At 37.8% G+C, this 17,227-nt stretch overlaps 1 protein-coding gene across 3 annotated transcripts in view; it reads left to right on the top strand.

The window, feature by feature from the left end:
• The first annotated feature begins 309 nt into the window (after nucleotides 1–309).
• PIK3C2A (phosphatidylinositol-4-phosphate 3-kinase catalytic subunit type 2 alpha) overlaps nucleotides 310–17,227 on the top strand; it is a 70,709-nt gene continuing 53,791 nt past the window's right edge. For 2 of the 3 annotated variants that reach the window (XM_065881374.1, XM_065881371.1), the window contains exon 1: nucleotides 310–1,383. In XM_065881374.1, coding sequence (XP_065737446.1) covers nucleotides 310–1,383 — 1,074 coding nt within the window. The remainder of the gene's footprint in view (nucleotides 1,384–17,227) is intronic. The other variant, XM_065881373.1, reaches the window with a different exon arrangement.

Raw genomic sequence — 17,227 nt, 5'->3', positions numbered from 1 at the left:
TGTTAGCTTTCCTGTTAGGTCAGGAAATGGGATAAAGTCATGTATGTCTAAACATGTCTCTTAACCCAACAGTGTATAAGGTGTTTTAAAAGTGTTCCTTCACCAAGATTTTCCCTATTTCATTTCATTTCATGGTATGTTTGTAAGTGGCATTAAATCCTAAATCATATGTGGTAGGTTACAAACAAAAAAAATTTGTGTTTTAAAAATCTAATCGAGTGTTATATTTATTTTTACGTGCAGGTCTTGATATTTTGGAAGCTACAAGAAAAAAAATAGATTGGAGAAGGTTTGGTCTTTTAAGTGGACATGGCTCAGATATCCAACAACAATGGGTTTAAGCAGTGTTCATCTTCACATCTGGAACCAACAAGAACAAAAGATGTGGGCAAAGAAGAAGCATTACAGATGGAAGCAGAGGCTTTAGCAAAACTGCAAAAGGATAGACGGGTGACCGATAACCAGAGAGGCTATGAGTGGTCAAGCAGCACCAGACAAAAAGCACAAGTTTATAGCAAACAGGATTATGATCTCATGGTGTTTCCTGAATCAGATACCCAAAAAAGAGCAGTAGATATTGATGTAGAAAAGCTTACCCAAGCTGAACTTGAGAAACTGTTGCTGGATGACAGTTTCGAGACTAGAAACACACCTGTATTGCCAGTTACTCCTGTTCTGAGCCCTTCATTTTCAGCACAGCTGTATCTTAGACCTGCTATTCAGAGAGGACAGTGGCCACCTGGATTATCTGGGCCTTCCAGTTACTCTTTACCTTCTGTTTACCAGTCAACTTACAGTAGTAAACAGACTGTATTCCAAAATGGCTTCAATCCAAGAATGCCTACTTTTCCATCCACAGAACCTATATATTTAAGACTTCCAGGACAGTCTCCATATTTTTCATATCCTTTAACACCCACCACACCCTTTCATCCACAAGGAAGCTTACCTATCTATCGTCCAGTAGTCAGTCCTGACATGGCAAAGCTGTTTGACAAAATAGCTAGTACATCAGAATTTTTAAAAAATGGAAAAGCAAGGACTGATTTGGAGATAACAAATTCAAAATCTACTATCAGCAATCTACAGGTGTCTCCAAAGTCTGAAGATATCAGTAAGTTTGACTGGTTAGACTTGGATCCTCTAAGTAAGCCTAAGGTGGACAGTGTAGAGGTATTGGACCATGAAGAAGAGAAAAATATACCAGGTTTGCTAGCAGACGATCCTTGGGATGCTGTTCTTCTTGAAGAGAGATCACCAGCAAGTTGTCACCTTGAAAGAAAGGTGAATGGAAAATCTCTTTCTGGGGCAACAGTAACAAGAAGCCAGTCTTTAAATATTCGAACAACTCAGCCTACAAAAGTCCAGGGCCAAATATCTCAGGTATAGTCTTTTCTTACTCACTTCTCAAACTTAGTGTAACAGAGAATTCATATTTGTGTACATAATTTATTTGGTAAAAGAAATATTTTTTATGTTGAATCTTGTTTTCTTAAGTATACTGTGAATGTTAGATTGTGTGGAAAAGGATTAAATGTGTTTAGGCAAATTGAAAAAAAATTTTTTTAATTAAAAATTAAAAAAAATATTTTGGCTGTGGTGGGTCTTTGTTGCTGCATGTGGGCTTTCTCTAGTTGCGGTGAGCAGGGACTACTCTTTGTCACAGTGCACAGGCTTCTCATTGTGATGGCTTCTCTTGTTGCAGAGCATGGGCTCTAGGCACGCAGGCTTCAGTAGTTGCAATGTGTGGGCTCAGTAGTTGTGGCATGTGGGCCCTAGAGTGCACGGACTTCTGTAGTTGCGGCTCATGGGCCAAGTAGTTGTGGTTCGCAGGCTCTAGGGCGTGCGGGCTTCAGTAGTTGTGGCACGAGGGTTCAGTAGTTGTGTCTTGTGGGCGTTGTTGCTCTGCGGCATGTGGGATCTTCCCAGACCTGGGATTGAACCCGTGTCCCCTGCAGATTCTTAACCACTGCGCCACCAGGGAAGTCCCAGGCAGATTGAAAAATTGCTTACTATTAATATTATCTTTTCTAGGATTGTGGATTTTGAAAACCTATAATCAAGGATCTGGCTTTCACTGATAGGCATTAAAAATAATTTTTATCTGTCTCTCCTTGTCCATTCATTATATGTAGTCCTACTTTCTTTTCCTTATTGCCTTTATTTTTCAGGGTAAATAAGGAATTTTGGTTTTTAACCCCATTATAGAAATTCTCATGTATATTGTTTTGTTGTTTTTAACCATGAATGAATGAATGAGTAGAAGAAAGGGAGGGAGGGAGGAGGGAAGGAAGGAAGTGAGGGAGGGAGGGAGGAAGGAAGGAAGGAAGGAAGGCCCCAGAGAGATGGGAGAAAAGCCATTTAAAGGACTCTCTTTAAACACCTGTATTGATATTAGTGAAGAAAAGAACTGTAGTCTATATAGCATAGTTGCTGAGTTCATATAGTCTTACTGTCTGGAAAAATTAGTTAAGGGTGCCTGGGACAAGATGTCTTCTCTTAGAAGAGAGGCAAAAAAAAAAAAAAAAAAAAAAAACCCACAAAAAGAAGAGAGGCAGCAGGGTTTAGACTTTTCCTTTCCATAGATAGTATACCACTGAAGATTTGTATTTTGCTCTTATGGTATCTGTGGATTCTAGGAATGTTTAAGCCTCATTCTTAATGTGAATCATATCATTCAGCTAATTAGATCAGCATTTGGCTACTGTTTAGGCACTGAGATTCAACTAGCATTTAGGGGAGGATAAGCAAATTTTGCATGATTTGGATGGGTTTATGTTGAATTGTTGATTCTTAAAAACCATTTTAGATGTCTTGGGAGAAAAAAGCAGATATTAAGAAGGTTAAGAAAAAAGGATGAGCATTTCTTTGGATAACACAATCAGAACCCAGAAAAATCTTAACCAGTGCAGTGTTTTCCAAATGTATTTTGACTACAGCTCCCCACTAAGAAATACCTGTTATTAAGGTCTCTTAAGCTTTTCAGTACTGTTTACAAATTTAGTAACAGAATTTCTTAACACCTTTCAATTTAAAAGTCACAGGTTAATTTCAAGTTTAAATTGGAATCATAAATATTTATTCTAATGTCATATTATTTACTCTTAATATTCTATGTCATCTTGTCATGATTTTTTGTCTTTGTATTTACAAATAACAGTCATTTCCTAAAGTATTTGAAAGGAGAAGGGAAAACTTTAAGCCAAATCAGGAAGTGTGGGCGGGGGGCTTATACCTAGTAGTGGAGCTGCTGGTTATTCTATGCTTAGCTTTTTGAGGAACCAGCAAACTCTTTTCCATAGTGGCTGCATCATTTTACATTCCCCCCAGCAATGTATGAGAGTTCCAGTTTCTTCACATGCTTGCCAACACTTGTTATTTGACAGTTTTTTGGATTATAGTCATCCTGATGGATGTGAAGTGATATCTCATTGTGATTTTGATTTGGATTTCTCTGTTGACTAGTGGTGTTGAGTATCTTTTCATATGATTATTGGCCACTTCTGTATCTTTTTCGAAGAAATGTCTATTTGTCATTTGCCCATTTTAAAAATTGGGTTGTTCATAGCTTTAATCATAATAGCCAAAAAGTGAAACAACCCAAAATGTCCATCAGCTGATGAATGGGTAAAAGCAAAAGCGGTATGTCTGTACAATGGAATATTATTCACCCATACAAAGGAATGAAGCCCTGATATATGCTGCAACATAGATGAACATTGAAAGCATTGTAAGTGAAAGAAGCCAGACACAAAAAAACATGTATGGTTCAATTTATATGATATGTCCAGAAAAGGCAAATCCACAGAGAAAGAAAGCAGATTAGTGTTTGTTGGGGGCGGTTGGAGGAAAGAGGGAATGGGGAATGGTTGCTTAATGGGTACAGGGATCTTTTTGGGGGGGATGATGAAAGTGTTCTGGAATTAGAACATTTCAGTGTTCTTACCATAGTGGTGGTGGTCACATACCATTATGAATGTACTGTGAGCCAACAAATTGTACATTTTTAAATGGTTAATATGGCAGTTTTTATGTTCTATGAACTTTACCTCATTTTTTTTTTTTTTAAAGGAAGACACTGGTCCCCCTGATCCTCCCATCCTGCTCAGGCCAGGTTACTGCCGGATTCACATTTGGGTCAGTGTTCCAATAGAGAGATCCCTCTCTAACTGTGGATCTCCTTTTTATGGATTTAGCATGAGGGCATGGTGTTTGACACCATGTAGTCTGGATTAGGGGTATCAGAAGTAGTTTGGGAAGGGCAGCTGCCAGTAACTGGAGATCTCAGGAGCTAGGGAAAGTTGCAGTCTCTGCTATCAGGGAAAAAGAAGCCCCTGGTCCTAAAGGGAGCTGAGTTTAGGCTCAGCCCTCCCATTGGTAGAAGGCAGAGCCCCTGATTGTCCAGGCAACCCAGAGTGAGCATCCAGGTCACTTTCAAATAATCCTCCTGCTCCTTGCATCACACCTTCATGGGTATGCATTTGCACCTCTACAATATATGCATTGTAGCCACAATATGTAGATTATCTTGAATTTAATAAAATATTTATAAATGACTTTGGTTTATTTCATTATCTCTGTATCTCTAATTCTAACTTTCCCAGCAGTGGAAATTCATTTATTCACTAAGGGAAATAGATTATTCCAGATGAGCTGAAATTACCATTCCAGGTGAACTCTGGTTATCATCTGAAACAAGTTGAGGTTTCTGGGTCTACCAGAATTACTTGCTATCAATGATCCAAGAATGGACTCAGAACCTAAGAGCTACATGCTTTTTATCTGTGCTGTAAATGTTCAAACTGAACTCTTTTTTTATAATCACTGAGACAATAGAGAGTTCCTAAGAATCCTATGAGATCAGAGTGACCCATACCTATTTCACAGTTGAAGAAACTGAAATATGAAGAAGTTAAGGAATTATTAATTTTTTCATGTAATAATGGTATTGTAATTAGTTAAATGAAATCGTATTTTAGAGATATTTAAGATGATAACCACAATTATCTAGTCTAACCAACTTTATTTCATGAATGAAGAAACTTAGATCCAGAGGGTGACTTATCTCCAATTAATATTTTCTTCTTCAGTTTCTTTGTAACTTAAAACCTGTGGCATAGATTGCCAGTGCTTTTGCTGCAAAACACTTGCTTCCTTTCCCTGTTGCCCTCTGTAGTTTAGACTGGTCACTTCTGGTTCAACTGATGTTTTCTCCACCCTTTCCTTTGGTGGGGGCAGGGCTGTGATACTCATTTATATCCCTTTCATTGTCTCTGCATACATCTTTTCCTACTCATTTTTAATATTTGTCACAGTATCATCTTGATATTTTCCCTATTTGGGTTACTTTCAGAAATCATCTTGCAGGACTGATGAGGATAGGTAGTTTCTTAAAGATAAGAAAAGAATTCCCCTAACAAGCTCTGGGAAATCAGATCACATGGGAGTTGCAGAGAATTACTGCTTGTTCAAACTCTAGGAATTAGGCTTCTAGGCAAGTTTTAGCAGAAACATGTTCTTAGATTTTGTTTAAAGTACAGGGGGAAGGATCAAGGAGTAATCAAATTGGTTGCGAGAGACGTGAGTCAAAGCCAGGTAAGCAAAAATAACATGACTTGATCAGCTGATCAATCAGAGACGGGAGCTAGATTACTACAGTGTACATCAGTAGCTTTACTAAATGGCACAGTGTCTGAATTGAGGTGGCTTAGGCTCCTTAAAGGAGTTTAACTGTGGCATGACTGAGGAGGTATGTAGTTGTTGATCATTCTGTTATACTCTGCTCTTCTATTTTTTTTATTTTTTAATAAATTTATTTATTTATTTTTAGCTGCGTTGGGTCTTCGTTGCTGTGCACGGGCTTTCTCTAGTTGCAGCTAGCGGGGGCTATTCTTCGTTGTGGTGCGCGGGCTTCTCATTGCGGTGGTTTCTTTTGTTGCAGAGCACGGGCTCTAGGCACGCAGGCTCAGTAGTTGTGGCTCGCGGGCTCTAGAGTGCAGGCTCAGTAGTTGTGGATCATGGGCTTAGTTGCTCCGTGGCATGTGGGATCTTCCCGGACCAGGGCTCGAACCTGTGTCCCCTGCATTGGCAGGCGGATTCTTAACCACTGCGCCACCAGGGAAGTCCCCTCTGCTCTTTTAAAACCCCATGTAATAATTATGTTTGAGCACCACATTCTAAAAGGGACCAGTGGTAGACTAGAGTGTGTCTTGAGAAGACTACAGTGTTCAGGATCTAGAAGCTATGCTATTTAAGGAACTGTTGAAAAGATTGGAGATATTTTGCCTGAAGAAGCGAATATTAATTGGAGCTAATTCACACTCTGAATCTGAGTTTTTTCATCTATAATATAAAGTTAGTTGGACTAGATAATTTCTGAGATCCTTTCAGGAATAATATTTAAAGTTTGGAAAGTTGCCCTGTAAAAGAGGAAGTTGACTTTTTTTCTTTTAAAGTTTTATGTTTGGGACATAGGTTCTCAAAGCAGTTCAGGAAGTAAAATACCTGAAAATCATGGTATTTTTGTAAAACAAAGGTGAAACAGTTATGTTCTAAGTTTTCCAATACATTAAGTGCGTTGCTTTGTGCAAATTACATGGTACGTTGTGCTAGATTTTGTTTTTGTTTTTGCGGTACGCGGGCCTCTCACTGTTGTGGCCTCTGCCGTTGCGGAGCACAGGCTCCGGACGCGCAGGCTTAGCGGCCATGGCTCACGGGCCCAGCTGCTCTGCGGCATGTGGGATCTTCCCGGACCGGGGCACAAACCCGTGTCCCCTGCATCGGCATGCGGACTCTTAACCACTGCGCCACCAGGGAAGCCCTGTGCTAGATTTTAATAGACAAGTGGTAGCAGGTGTAAAAGTTAAAATAACCTTTCATAGAAAGCTTAAAATTACGCAAATCCTATTTGTTTATATTTTTCTCTATGAATTGAGAAATTCAGTTTAGTAACTTAGTTTTAAAATTCATTGTCCCAAAAAGTAGAACAAGGACCAATGGGGAATAAAACTCAAAGAGGCAGATATACGGTTAAATATCAATAAAGGAACTTATAAATAGCCATTTGGTAATGGTTCCTCTCAGGTGGTCAGTGCATAGTTATTGGAGGTCTTTAATCAGAGGTTTAGTGTGCACTTGTTACAAATGCTATAAAAGGATTTTTATTTTCAAAGAAAAGTTCTAAGCCCTTTTATTAACACTAAAATTTCATCATTTTGTTTGTGTACAAGAAGATAAAGTTTGGTTTGATTTGGACCAAAAGGGGGAGGTAAACAGAACGCTAATAATAGGCTGATTTAAGAAGTCTGTGACACAAACATTGGTGTGGAACTTTTAATTTTTCACACACCATTCATCTCTATTTAAAACCTTTTCCCTGAGGTTCATATTTTTTGTTGGGAAATAAGATTGCAGTGCCTATTCTTTATAATTACTTTACATACTTAAGTGTTCATTTCCTGTAAGAATTTTATGCTTTGTGGTAAAAACTCTGAAGGGTATTTTTCTTCTCACTCAGCAGTCTTACTTCCTATTTCCTTCTAGTGTCTTTTGTTCATAATAATCTAAATACTTTAGTTCAAATTTTTGTTTTCAAAACCAGGAAAAGGCATAGTACTTAAAACTGTCTTCTGGCGATTTAAGTTTAAATCACACTTTTAGTTAATAGCTATAATTTAGCTACTTTGAATAGATCCCAAAGATTTTAGTAGTGAATGAAATTATTTTCATAGAAATGGTTTTGCAAAGTTCTGTGGCTATTGACTTTTTCTAAAAGTTGATTATATTAACACTATAAACATGTATATCCCCATTAGCACAATGTCTAACGTTAATTTTAAAGAAGAGGTAAAGTTGAATAAAATGTGGTTTTTCATTGTCTAGCTGAATATAATACATTAGTTGAGTAGATTACTGAAGTCTCTATAAAATTTTGGTAACGAAGTAACCAACTTTGTTCTGAAAAGCAGCTGATATGTTTATATTTAATGCTTAAAATACATTTATTGAAAACTTGGTGTTCCATCTAACTTCTGGGGTAAGATGGCATGACTTGTTTAGGTGTAAAGCTTTCCCATATTCTTTTTTCTTTTGGACATGGTTTCATTTTTTTTAAAATTAATTTTTGGCTGTGTTGGGTCTTCATTTCTGTGCGAGGGCTTTCTCTAGTTGCGGCAAGCGGGGGCCACTCTTCATCGCGGTGTGCGGGCCTCTCTCTGTCGCGGCCTCTCTAGTTGCGGAGCACAAGCTCCAGACGTGCAGGGCTCAGTAGTTGTGGCTCATGGGCCTAATTGCTCTGCAGCATGTGGGAGGATCCTCCCAGACCAGGGCTCGAACCCGTGTCCCCTGCATTAGCAGGCAGATTCTCAACCACTGCGCCACCAGGGAAGGCCCTCCCATATTCTTATAACTGCTTTATAGAGTATGCACTGGTAAGTTTTTGTGAATTATTGCAAACCTGCATCACTTTCTTTAAGCCCTTAATTTACCCTTTCCACATCTCCTTGACCTCACTACCTTTTTAAAAAATTGAATTATAATTGACCTACAACACTGTTAGTTCCAGGTGCACAACATAATTTAGTGACTTGGCATTTCTATACATTATAAAATGATCACCATGATAAGTTTAGTTACCATTTGTCACTATGCAAAGTTATTACAATATTATTGACAGTATTCCTCATGCTTTACATTTATCCCCATGACTCATTTATTTAGTAACTGGAAGTTTGTACCACTTAATTTCCTTCACCTATTTCATTCCCCCACTCCCAACCCCCACCCCTGACCTCCCCTCTGTTCTTTTTCTTCTTCTTTTTTTAAAAAAAAGATTTATTTATTTAGGCTGTGCTGGGACTTAGTTGTGGCATGTGGACTTCTTAGTTGTGGCATACAAAGTGTTAGTTGCAGCATGCATGCAGGATCTAGTTCCCCGACCAGGGATCGAACCTGGGCTCCCTGCACTGGGAGCATGGAGTCTTACCCACTGGACCACCAGGGAAGTCCCTCCCCTCTGTTCTTTATATCTATGAACCTGTTTCTGTTTTGTTATATTTATTCATTTGTATTGCTTCTTAGGTTTCACATATAAATGAAATCATACGGTATTTCTCTGTCTGACTTATTTCAGTTAGTATAATAACCTCTAGGTCCATCCATGTTGTCCCAAATGGTGAGATTTCTTTTCTTTTTTTAATGGTTGAGTAATATTCCATTGTATGTATATACCACATCTTCTTTATCCATTCATCTGTCAGTAGACACTTACGTTGCTTCCATATCTTGGCTGTTGTAAATAATGCTGCAGTGAACATAGCGGTGCATGTATCTTGTCAAATTACTATTTCTGTTTTCTTCAGAAAAATACCCAAAAGTGGAATTGCTGGATCATATGGTAGTTCTATTTTTAATTTTTTGCGGAAAAAAAATACTGTGTTCCATAGTGGTTGTATCAATTTACATCCTGCCAGCAGTGCACTAGGGTACCCTTTTCTCCACATCCTAACCAGCACTTGTTATTTGTTGTCTCTTTGACAATAGCCATTCTGACAGGTGTGAGGTGATACTTCATTGTGGTTTTCATTTGCATTTTCCTGCTGATTAGTGATGTTAAGCATCTTTTCATGTGTCTGTTGGCCACTATACCTTCTTTTGAAAAATGCCATTTTTTAAATCAAATTGTTTTTTTGATATTGAGTTGTATGAGTTCTTTGTATATTTTGAATATTAACCCCTTATCAGCTGTATCCTTTACAAATATCTTCTCCCGTTCAGTAGACCACCTGTTCATTTTGTTGATGTTTGCTTTGCTGTACAAAAGCTTTTTAGTTTGGTGTAGTACCATTTATTTATTTTTGCTTTTGTTTCCCTTGCCTAAGGAGACATATTCAAAAAAATATTGCTAAGATTGATGTCAAAGAGCATACTGCCTGATTTCTTCCAGAAGTTTTATGGTTTCAGGTCTTACATTTGTCTTTAATTTATTTTGAATTTAATTGTGTATATGGTGAGAGAAAGTCCAGTTTGATCCTTTTTCATGTAGCTGTCCAGTTTTCCCAGCACCATTTCTTGAAGAGGCTATCCTTTTCCCCATTATATATTCTTGCCTCCTTTGTCATAGGTTAATTCACCATGTAAGTATGGGTTTATTTCTGGGCTGTCTGTTCTGGTCCATTAATTGATGTTTCTGGTTTTGTGCTGGTACCATACTGTTTTGATTACTGTAGCTTTGTAGGGTAGTTTGAAATCAGGGAGCATGATACCTCCAGTTTTGTTGTTCTTTCTCAGGATTGTTTTGACTATTGGGGGGGTCTTTTGTGTTTCCACACACATTTTAGAATTGTTTGTTCTAGTTCTGTAAAGAATGCCTTTGGTTTTTTGTTTTTTTTTTTTTGACTGCGCTGCACAGCATGCGGGATCTTAGTTCCCTGAGCAGGGATCGAATCTGTGCCACCTGCAGTGGAAGCTCAGAGTCTTAACCACTGGACTGCCAGGGAAGTCCTGCCATTGGTATTTTGTTAAGGATTGTATTGAATCTGTAGATTGCTTTGGGTATTATGACCATTTTAACAATATTAATTCTTCCAATCCATGAATACAGTATATATTTCCACTTGTATCATCTTCACTTTCTTTCATTGGTATCTTATAGTTTCCCGAGTACAGGTCTTTTACCTGTATTGGTTAGGTTTATTCCTAGGTATTTTATTATAATATTTTTGACACAACTGTAAATGGGATTGTTTTCTTAATTTCTCCTTCTGCCAGTTCTTGTTAGTGTATAGAAATACAACAGATTTCTATATATCAATTTTGTATCCTACTGAATTCATTTATTAGGTCTAACAGTTTTTTGGTGGCATCTTTAGGATTTTCTCTGTATCATATGTCATATGCAGTGACAATTTTACTTCTTCCTTTCCAATTTGGATTCCTCTTCTTTTTCTTGTCTGATTGCTCTGGCTAGGACTTCCAGTTACCTTTTTTTTTTTTTTTTTTTTTTTAAATAGTGAAGTTATGGTTATTCTTTGTATGCACTTGCCCACCTCAGATTTATTTGCCTCTTCTTTCTGGTTTGGAGGGAAGAGATATTCCTTCTCTTCTCCCAAACTTAACTCTTTCACCTCTTTTCTTGTTCCTGTCTCCCCAAAGTATTTTTTACGATTATTCTTCAAAGTGGAATTTGTACTTACTGCTTTTCCAGTCCCTCAACATCCTCTCTTGTTCCTACCATATTGCAGAAACTTGTTTCTGGTAGTATGAATACTAATTGCCAATCTAGTGACCATACTCACTGTCCATCCTTATTGCTTCATTTGCAACAATTGACCACGTTCCTTTCTTGAAACTTCTCTTGTATTGCCGTAGTTAAATCTACTTCCTAGTTTTCCTCCTGTAATCTTTGAATTGTTTTCCTTGTCTAGTTTCTAAATATAGGCACTCCCCCAAGGTTTTGTTTTTGGTTGTTTTTAATATATCAGTTCTCTCTCGGTCAGTGCTTTATTCTTGAGGCTCTGAGATAGAGTTTGAAAGCTACTGATCTAGACTCCTTGGCTGTCTATGGTTGAGATGCAGTGATGATTAATTTTATGTGTCAGTTTGACTGGGCTATGGGGTGCTCTGACATTTGGTCAAACATTATTCTGGGTATGTCTGTAATGATGCTTCTGGATGAAATTAATATTTGAATTTGTAGACTGAGTAAAGGCAGATTGCTCTCCCTAAAGTGGTGGGCCTCACCCTAACAGTTGAAGGCTTGAATAGAACAAAAGGGCTTGACCCTACCACCAAAAAAGGGGAATTCCTTCAACTTGACTGCCTTTGAGTTGGAACATTGGGGTTTTTTCCCTGACTTTGGACTCAAACTGAAACATTGGCTTTTCCTGGGTCTTAAGCCTGCCATACTCAGACTTAGAACTATAACATCAGCTCTCTTGGGTCTCCAGTTTGCAGACTGCAGGTCTTGAGACTTGGCATCCTTTATAATCACATGAGCCAATTTCTTATAATAAATCTCTCTCTCTCCATTCATATGTGTATAAAGAGATGTCCCAGCTTGATGTCCAGTAGGTGCAGTGCCTTAGGTATTCCTCAGCCTCCTGAAGAGACTTTCCTTTTGATGGAACTTAGACCCAAAATCCGTTTGGTTGGGATATTGCTCTGTCAGTGATCCTGATAGATGCTGACAACAATTAGCAGAGAGAAATTTCCCTGTAGAAAAGTGCAGAAATTGTATGATTCCCAGTTCTTTGTCTTTAGCTCTGGAATAGAATTTTGTAATAGAGTATTTCTAGATGATGACCAAACATCTCCATGGATTTCCAAACCCAAAATATTTACTAGAGAACTCAGTATCTTCCCCCACAAACCTCTTTGTTTCATATATTGGATAATGACATTAGTGATTTTTTTCTTATTATCATTTGCCTCTTTCATTCATTGAAAAATATTTGAGGGGACTTCCCTGGTGGTCCAGTGGGTAAGATTCTGCACTTTCAATGCATGGGGCCCTGGTTGGGGAACTAGATCCTGAATACATGCCGCAACTAATAGTTTGTATGCCGCAACTAAGAAGTCCGCATGCCACAACTAAGAAGCCCACATGCTGCAACTAAAAGATCCCGTGTGCTATAATGAGGATCCTGCATGCCGCAACTAAGACCCGGCAAAGCGGGGTCTTAAATAAATATTTAAATATTAAAAAAAAAAGAAAGGCTCTTATTAAAAAAATTTTTTTTTTAATTTGAGGACAAAATGTGTGGGCTACAAATATTAACCATTCACAGACCTCATCCTTAAAGAACTCGGGTTAGAAGGGGGAGACAAAATGTATGTGCATATAACTGCAGTATGTAGTAGAAAGCCGGGAGTGCTGCATAAAAGTTTGTGCAAGATCAGTGGAGGAAAGAGATGATTTGATGCTTAAGTTGTTTGGAGTTTGAGGAAGGGATCAGGAGCAAGAGTTGAGGGAATAGGTGTGAAATTTTTTAAAAAATGGTTTTTGGTTCCAGAAAGAGTGGAAAAAACAAAAAAAATGCTAATGTTAATGTAAAGATGAAATCACTGGCAGCCCAGCTGTTTTTTACTTTGTGAGCAGAACATTTGTGTTAATTTTCCAGATTCTATTATTACCTTGATGTATGACTAGATAATTAGTTATTATAATCTATTTCTGTCACCATCAATTGAAACTTACAACTTGCTTGAAAGGAAGGACCTAATACATGAAAGGCACTGTAAAAAATACTTTTTTTGATTTAAAAAAAGCATCTAGAAATGCCACTAAGGAGATTCAAAATCTATTAATAAGTGGAACATGAAAAACAGAGTTAAAGAAGGAAAGATGGTTACTAGGTCAACAAAAATACGAATTTTTTATAGCATTGCTCCTGCAAAGGTCACAATGCTGTTTTTCTCTCGTGTTTTAAAGGTTTTTTTTTCAGGAGACTTTGTTGTGAGGTACTAGAATGGCATAGTGAATAAGTTAGGTTGCCTGGGTTGAAATCCTAACTCTGATTATATTAGTCATGTGACCTCATGTGCCTCATTAACTTCTCTGTGCCTCATTTTTTAATCTGTAAAATGGGGATAATAGTAATGTTACCCACCTACTAGAGCTTTGTGAGAAATAAATAATATATACATACATATATATACACACACACACACATACATGACTAAATTTATTACAGCAGAACCCTACATGTAAGAAATGCTCAGTAATTGCTAGATATATTTTTGTGTGGTAAAATACATATAACAAAATTACCAGATTTACCATTTTAAGGTATACAGTTCAGTGGTATTAAATATATTCACATTGTTGTGCAACCATCACCACCAACCATCCCCATAACTTTTCATCTTGTAAAACTGAATCTCTATACCTATTAAGTAGTAACTCTCCATTCTCCCCTCCCCCTGGCCCCTGGCAACCACCATTGTACTTTCTGTCTTTATGATTTTGAATACTCTTAAGTACCTCATATAAGTGGAATCATATAATATTTGTCATTTTGTGAGTCTTATACACTTATCATAATGTCCTCAAGGTTCATCCATATTGTAGCATATTGTAAAATTTTCTTTATTTTTAAGGCTGAATAATATTCCACTGTATACCTCAGTTTGCTTGCTTTTCCATTCATCTGTTGGTTTATACTTGGATTGCTTCCATGTTTTAGCTATTGTGAATAATGCTGCTATGAACATGGGTATAAAAGTATCTCTTTGATACCTGCTTTCAATTCTTTTGGGTATAGACCCAGAAGTAGAATTGCTGGGTCATATGGTAATTCTATTTTTAATTGTTTGAGAAACCACCACATCGTTTTACACAGTGGCTACACCATTTTACATTACTACCAACAGTGCCCAAGGGTTCCCGTGTCTTCACATCCTTGCCAACATTTGTTGTTTTCTGGGTTTTTTTGGTTTGTTTGTTTTTGTGGTACGCGGGCCTCTCACCATTGTGGCCTCTCTCGCCGCGGAGCACAGGCTCCGGACGCGCAGGCTCAGCGGCCATGGCCCACAGGCCCAGCCGCTCCGGGGCACGAACCCGCGTCCCCTGCATCGGCAGGCGGACTCCCAACCACTGCGCCACCAGGGAAGCCCTGTTTTTTGTTTTTAATAGTAGCTATCCTAGTGAGTGTGAGGTGGTATCTCACTGTAATTTAGATATTATTTTTAATAATAATAATTAGAAAAAGACTTATTTTATAGAATCAGATATTAATTATGAAAATTACTGCTGTTCTTTTTAGGAGACAGTTGAAGGAACTACATAGTGCCTTATATTTTTTCATTGTTTTATGACTGCTATGGCAAATTCATTGGTTCTATGGAAGTAAATTTTAACTTGTTTTTAGAGGGAGCAGAACATTTAACAAATTGAACCAATGGTTGGGTTCCTTATGAACTGGATATAAAGTTTTACAAAAATATGAAATTCAGTTAAATTTGATTCTTGTCTTCAAGGAGCTTTCACATTAGGACAAATATAAAACAGGATGTAATGATACTGGTGTTTGGTTCAGACCAAGTACTTAGAAATGCTAGGAGGGAAGAAATGTTTCATACTGAATATTCATAAAAAACATTGTAGATGAAGTGGCATTCCATTGGGCCTTAAAAAATTAATAGATCTTTGACTTGTGTTGTGAGGGAAGGTTAGGAGGAAGACATCGAAGACAAAGATTCAGAGGCAAGATAGTTCAGTTTGTGTTTCATAGGAACAGGATATGATTCAAACTAACTTGGACATAATATTCACTTGGGAAGTTCTGGGAAATACTATTGGATTAGATTGTGGCAGACTTGGAGTGGCAAACCAGAGGATTTCTTTAGAAATATAAAAATCCATTTTTCAGGTAGTATGGTCTATTTGCTACAATACTTGTTTCTGTAACACAGATTAACTTCTGTAATTGGTAAATATGGGATTGATGTCAGTATAATGGGGAGGTAGCATTTGTTCAAAAATAATCTTTCCCAGCATATTAACATTTCAAAGCAATCTAGAACAAACTCTCATAATTAAAGGGAATATCTTAGTAATACAGGAAAATATTAGGAAAACACTGAAAGTCCTGCAGAAGTGAAAATGGTGGCTACAAGAACAGTTCCACATTCCACAGGGTTAAGCATTCTGATGAAACAGTAAGTGCAGACAGAGAAGACATTTCTGTTTGCATTAAGAACTTTGGTGAAGAAGTCTACATCCTGGGGTATATTTTTAACTTCATTGAAATTGGTCTTCACTAGAAGCAAATGCCCTTCAGAATCCATATAACAAATTAGGAAGCAGGAGCTCCAGGGTTTAAGGAGGCTTCAGAGGATCAAAGACCATAATTCAAGGTGCAAATTCAAGTGGAGATTTAACTGCACTAGTGTTTCTGTAAAGACTTCTTATTGTTTTAGTTAGGGCTTTGATTACACTTTTTTTTTTTTTTTTTTTTTTTTTTGTGGTACGCGGGCCTCTCACTGTTGTGGCCTCTCCCGTTGCGGAGCACAGGCTACAGACGCGCAGGCTCAGCGGCCATGGCTCACGGGCCTAGCCGCTCTGCGGCATGTGGGATCTTCCTGGACCGGGGCACGAACCCATGCCCCCTGCATCAGCAGGTGGACTCTCAACCACTGCACCACCAGGGAAGCCCAATTACACTGATTTTTGAGTAGTCTGCCTTAACTCTGTTTTTCCCATGAGCTCTGTTATTTGTAGTAGCGATTTTTCTAGAACTCAGGGCTGGTCACTTCCCCATGTACATATCACATTCTAGCAGAAGGGGCTCTGCCACATTATAAAAGCAGTAAATTAATAAAGGAATTGCTGTCCTGAATTTTCAGTTTAATTTTCTGACAAAATCTTCTTGTTTGTCATGGTTATGGAAATCCATTACAACTCTTGAAATTTATACACTATGTTCTCATTCACTCAAGTTTTAATTGAGAAGGTTCCCATTTTAATTTTAAAGGAAATTTACATTTGAAATTTGTGCTAAATCAAGTATTTTTACGTAGTAAGTCGAAACACCTCTAAATGGACTCTGCTGCTTGGCTGTGCTTGGGTAGTGAATTTATCTTCCTAAATGTTGCACACAAATTTTGATCAGACATAAACTTAACTTTTGAAGGACTGTCAGGGTGTTTGTACAAGTTTATTAACGTAGAAAATGCCCACTAACTCCTAAAACTCATTCTCTTATATAAAGAACCAGATGCTTTCTTGGAATTTGAGACCTAAGTTGAATATATAGAATTCCTGGTTTATTAGAGGAGTCCCAAATGGGCTTGATATCTTCATTTTCTTAAAACAGAGCCTAGTCCTTTAATTTCATTCAGCTGTTAACTTTCTGAAGTGTTCATTTCTGGAAGATTTTGAATGGAAATGTCTTTAGCGTTCCATTCTTATTGACTGATACAAAGTACAGCCTATTTCTACTTTTTTTTTCCATCTACACATGTTTTTATTTTTATTCAACTATAAGCAAATAGCAGAATTAACACAACATTCAGCAACTCCAGACCAGCTTTTCTTACACCGACGAGTGATCAGTTTAACACGTACAGACTTTCGGATTTCTGATGACCTCTAACTCAGCCCCGCAGCTCATCTAGATGGCCAAGCTTTAACAGCAAAGTGACTCTCTCCCTATTGCTTTTTCCAGTATTGCTCTTTAAAGGAGCCAGAGCGGGACACTGACAGCCAATAACCAGCCTGAGATGTATC

This window comes from Phocoena phocoena, chromosome 8 (assembly GCF_963924675.1).
Source record: "Phocoena phocoena chromosome 8, mPhoPho1.1, whole genome shotgun sequence".
In the NCBI taxonomy this organism is placed as follows: Eukaryota; Metazoa; Chordata; class Mammalia; order Artiodactyla; family Phocoenidae; genus Phocoena; species Phocoena phocoena.
The sequence above is the reverse complement of the archived record's forward strand: the minus strand, read 5'-3'. Positions and strand labels throughout refer to the sequence as shown.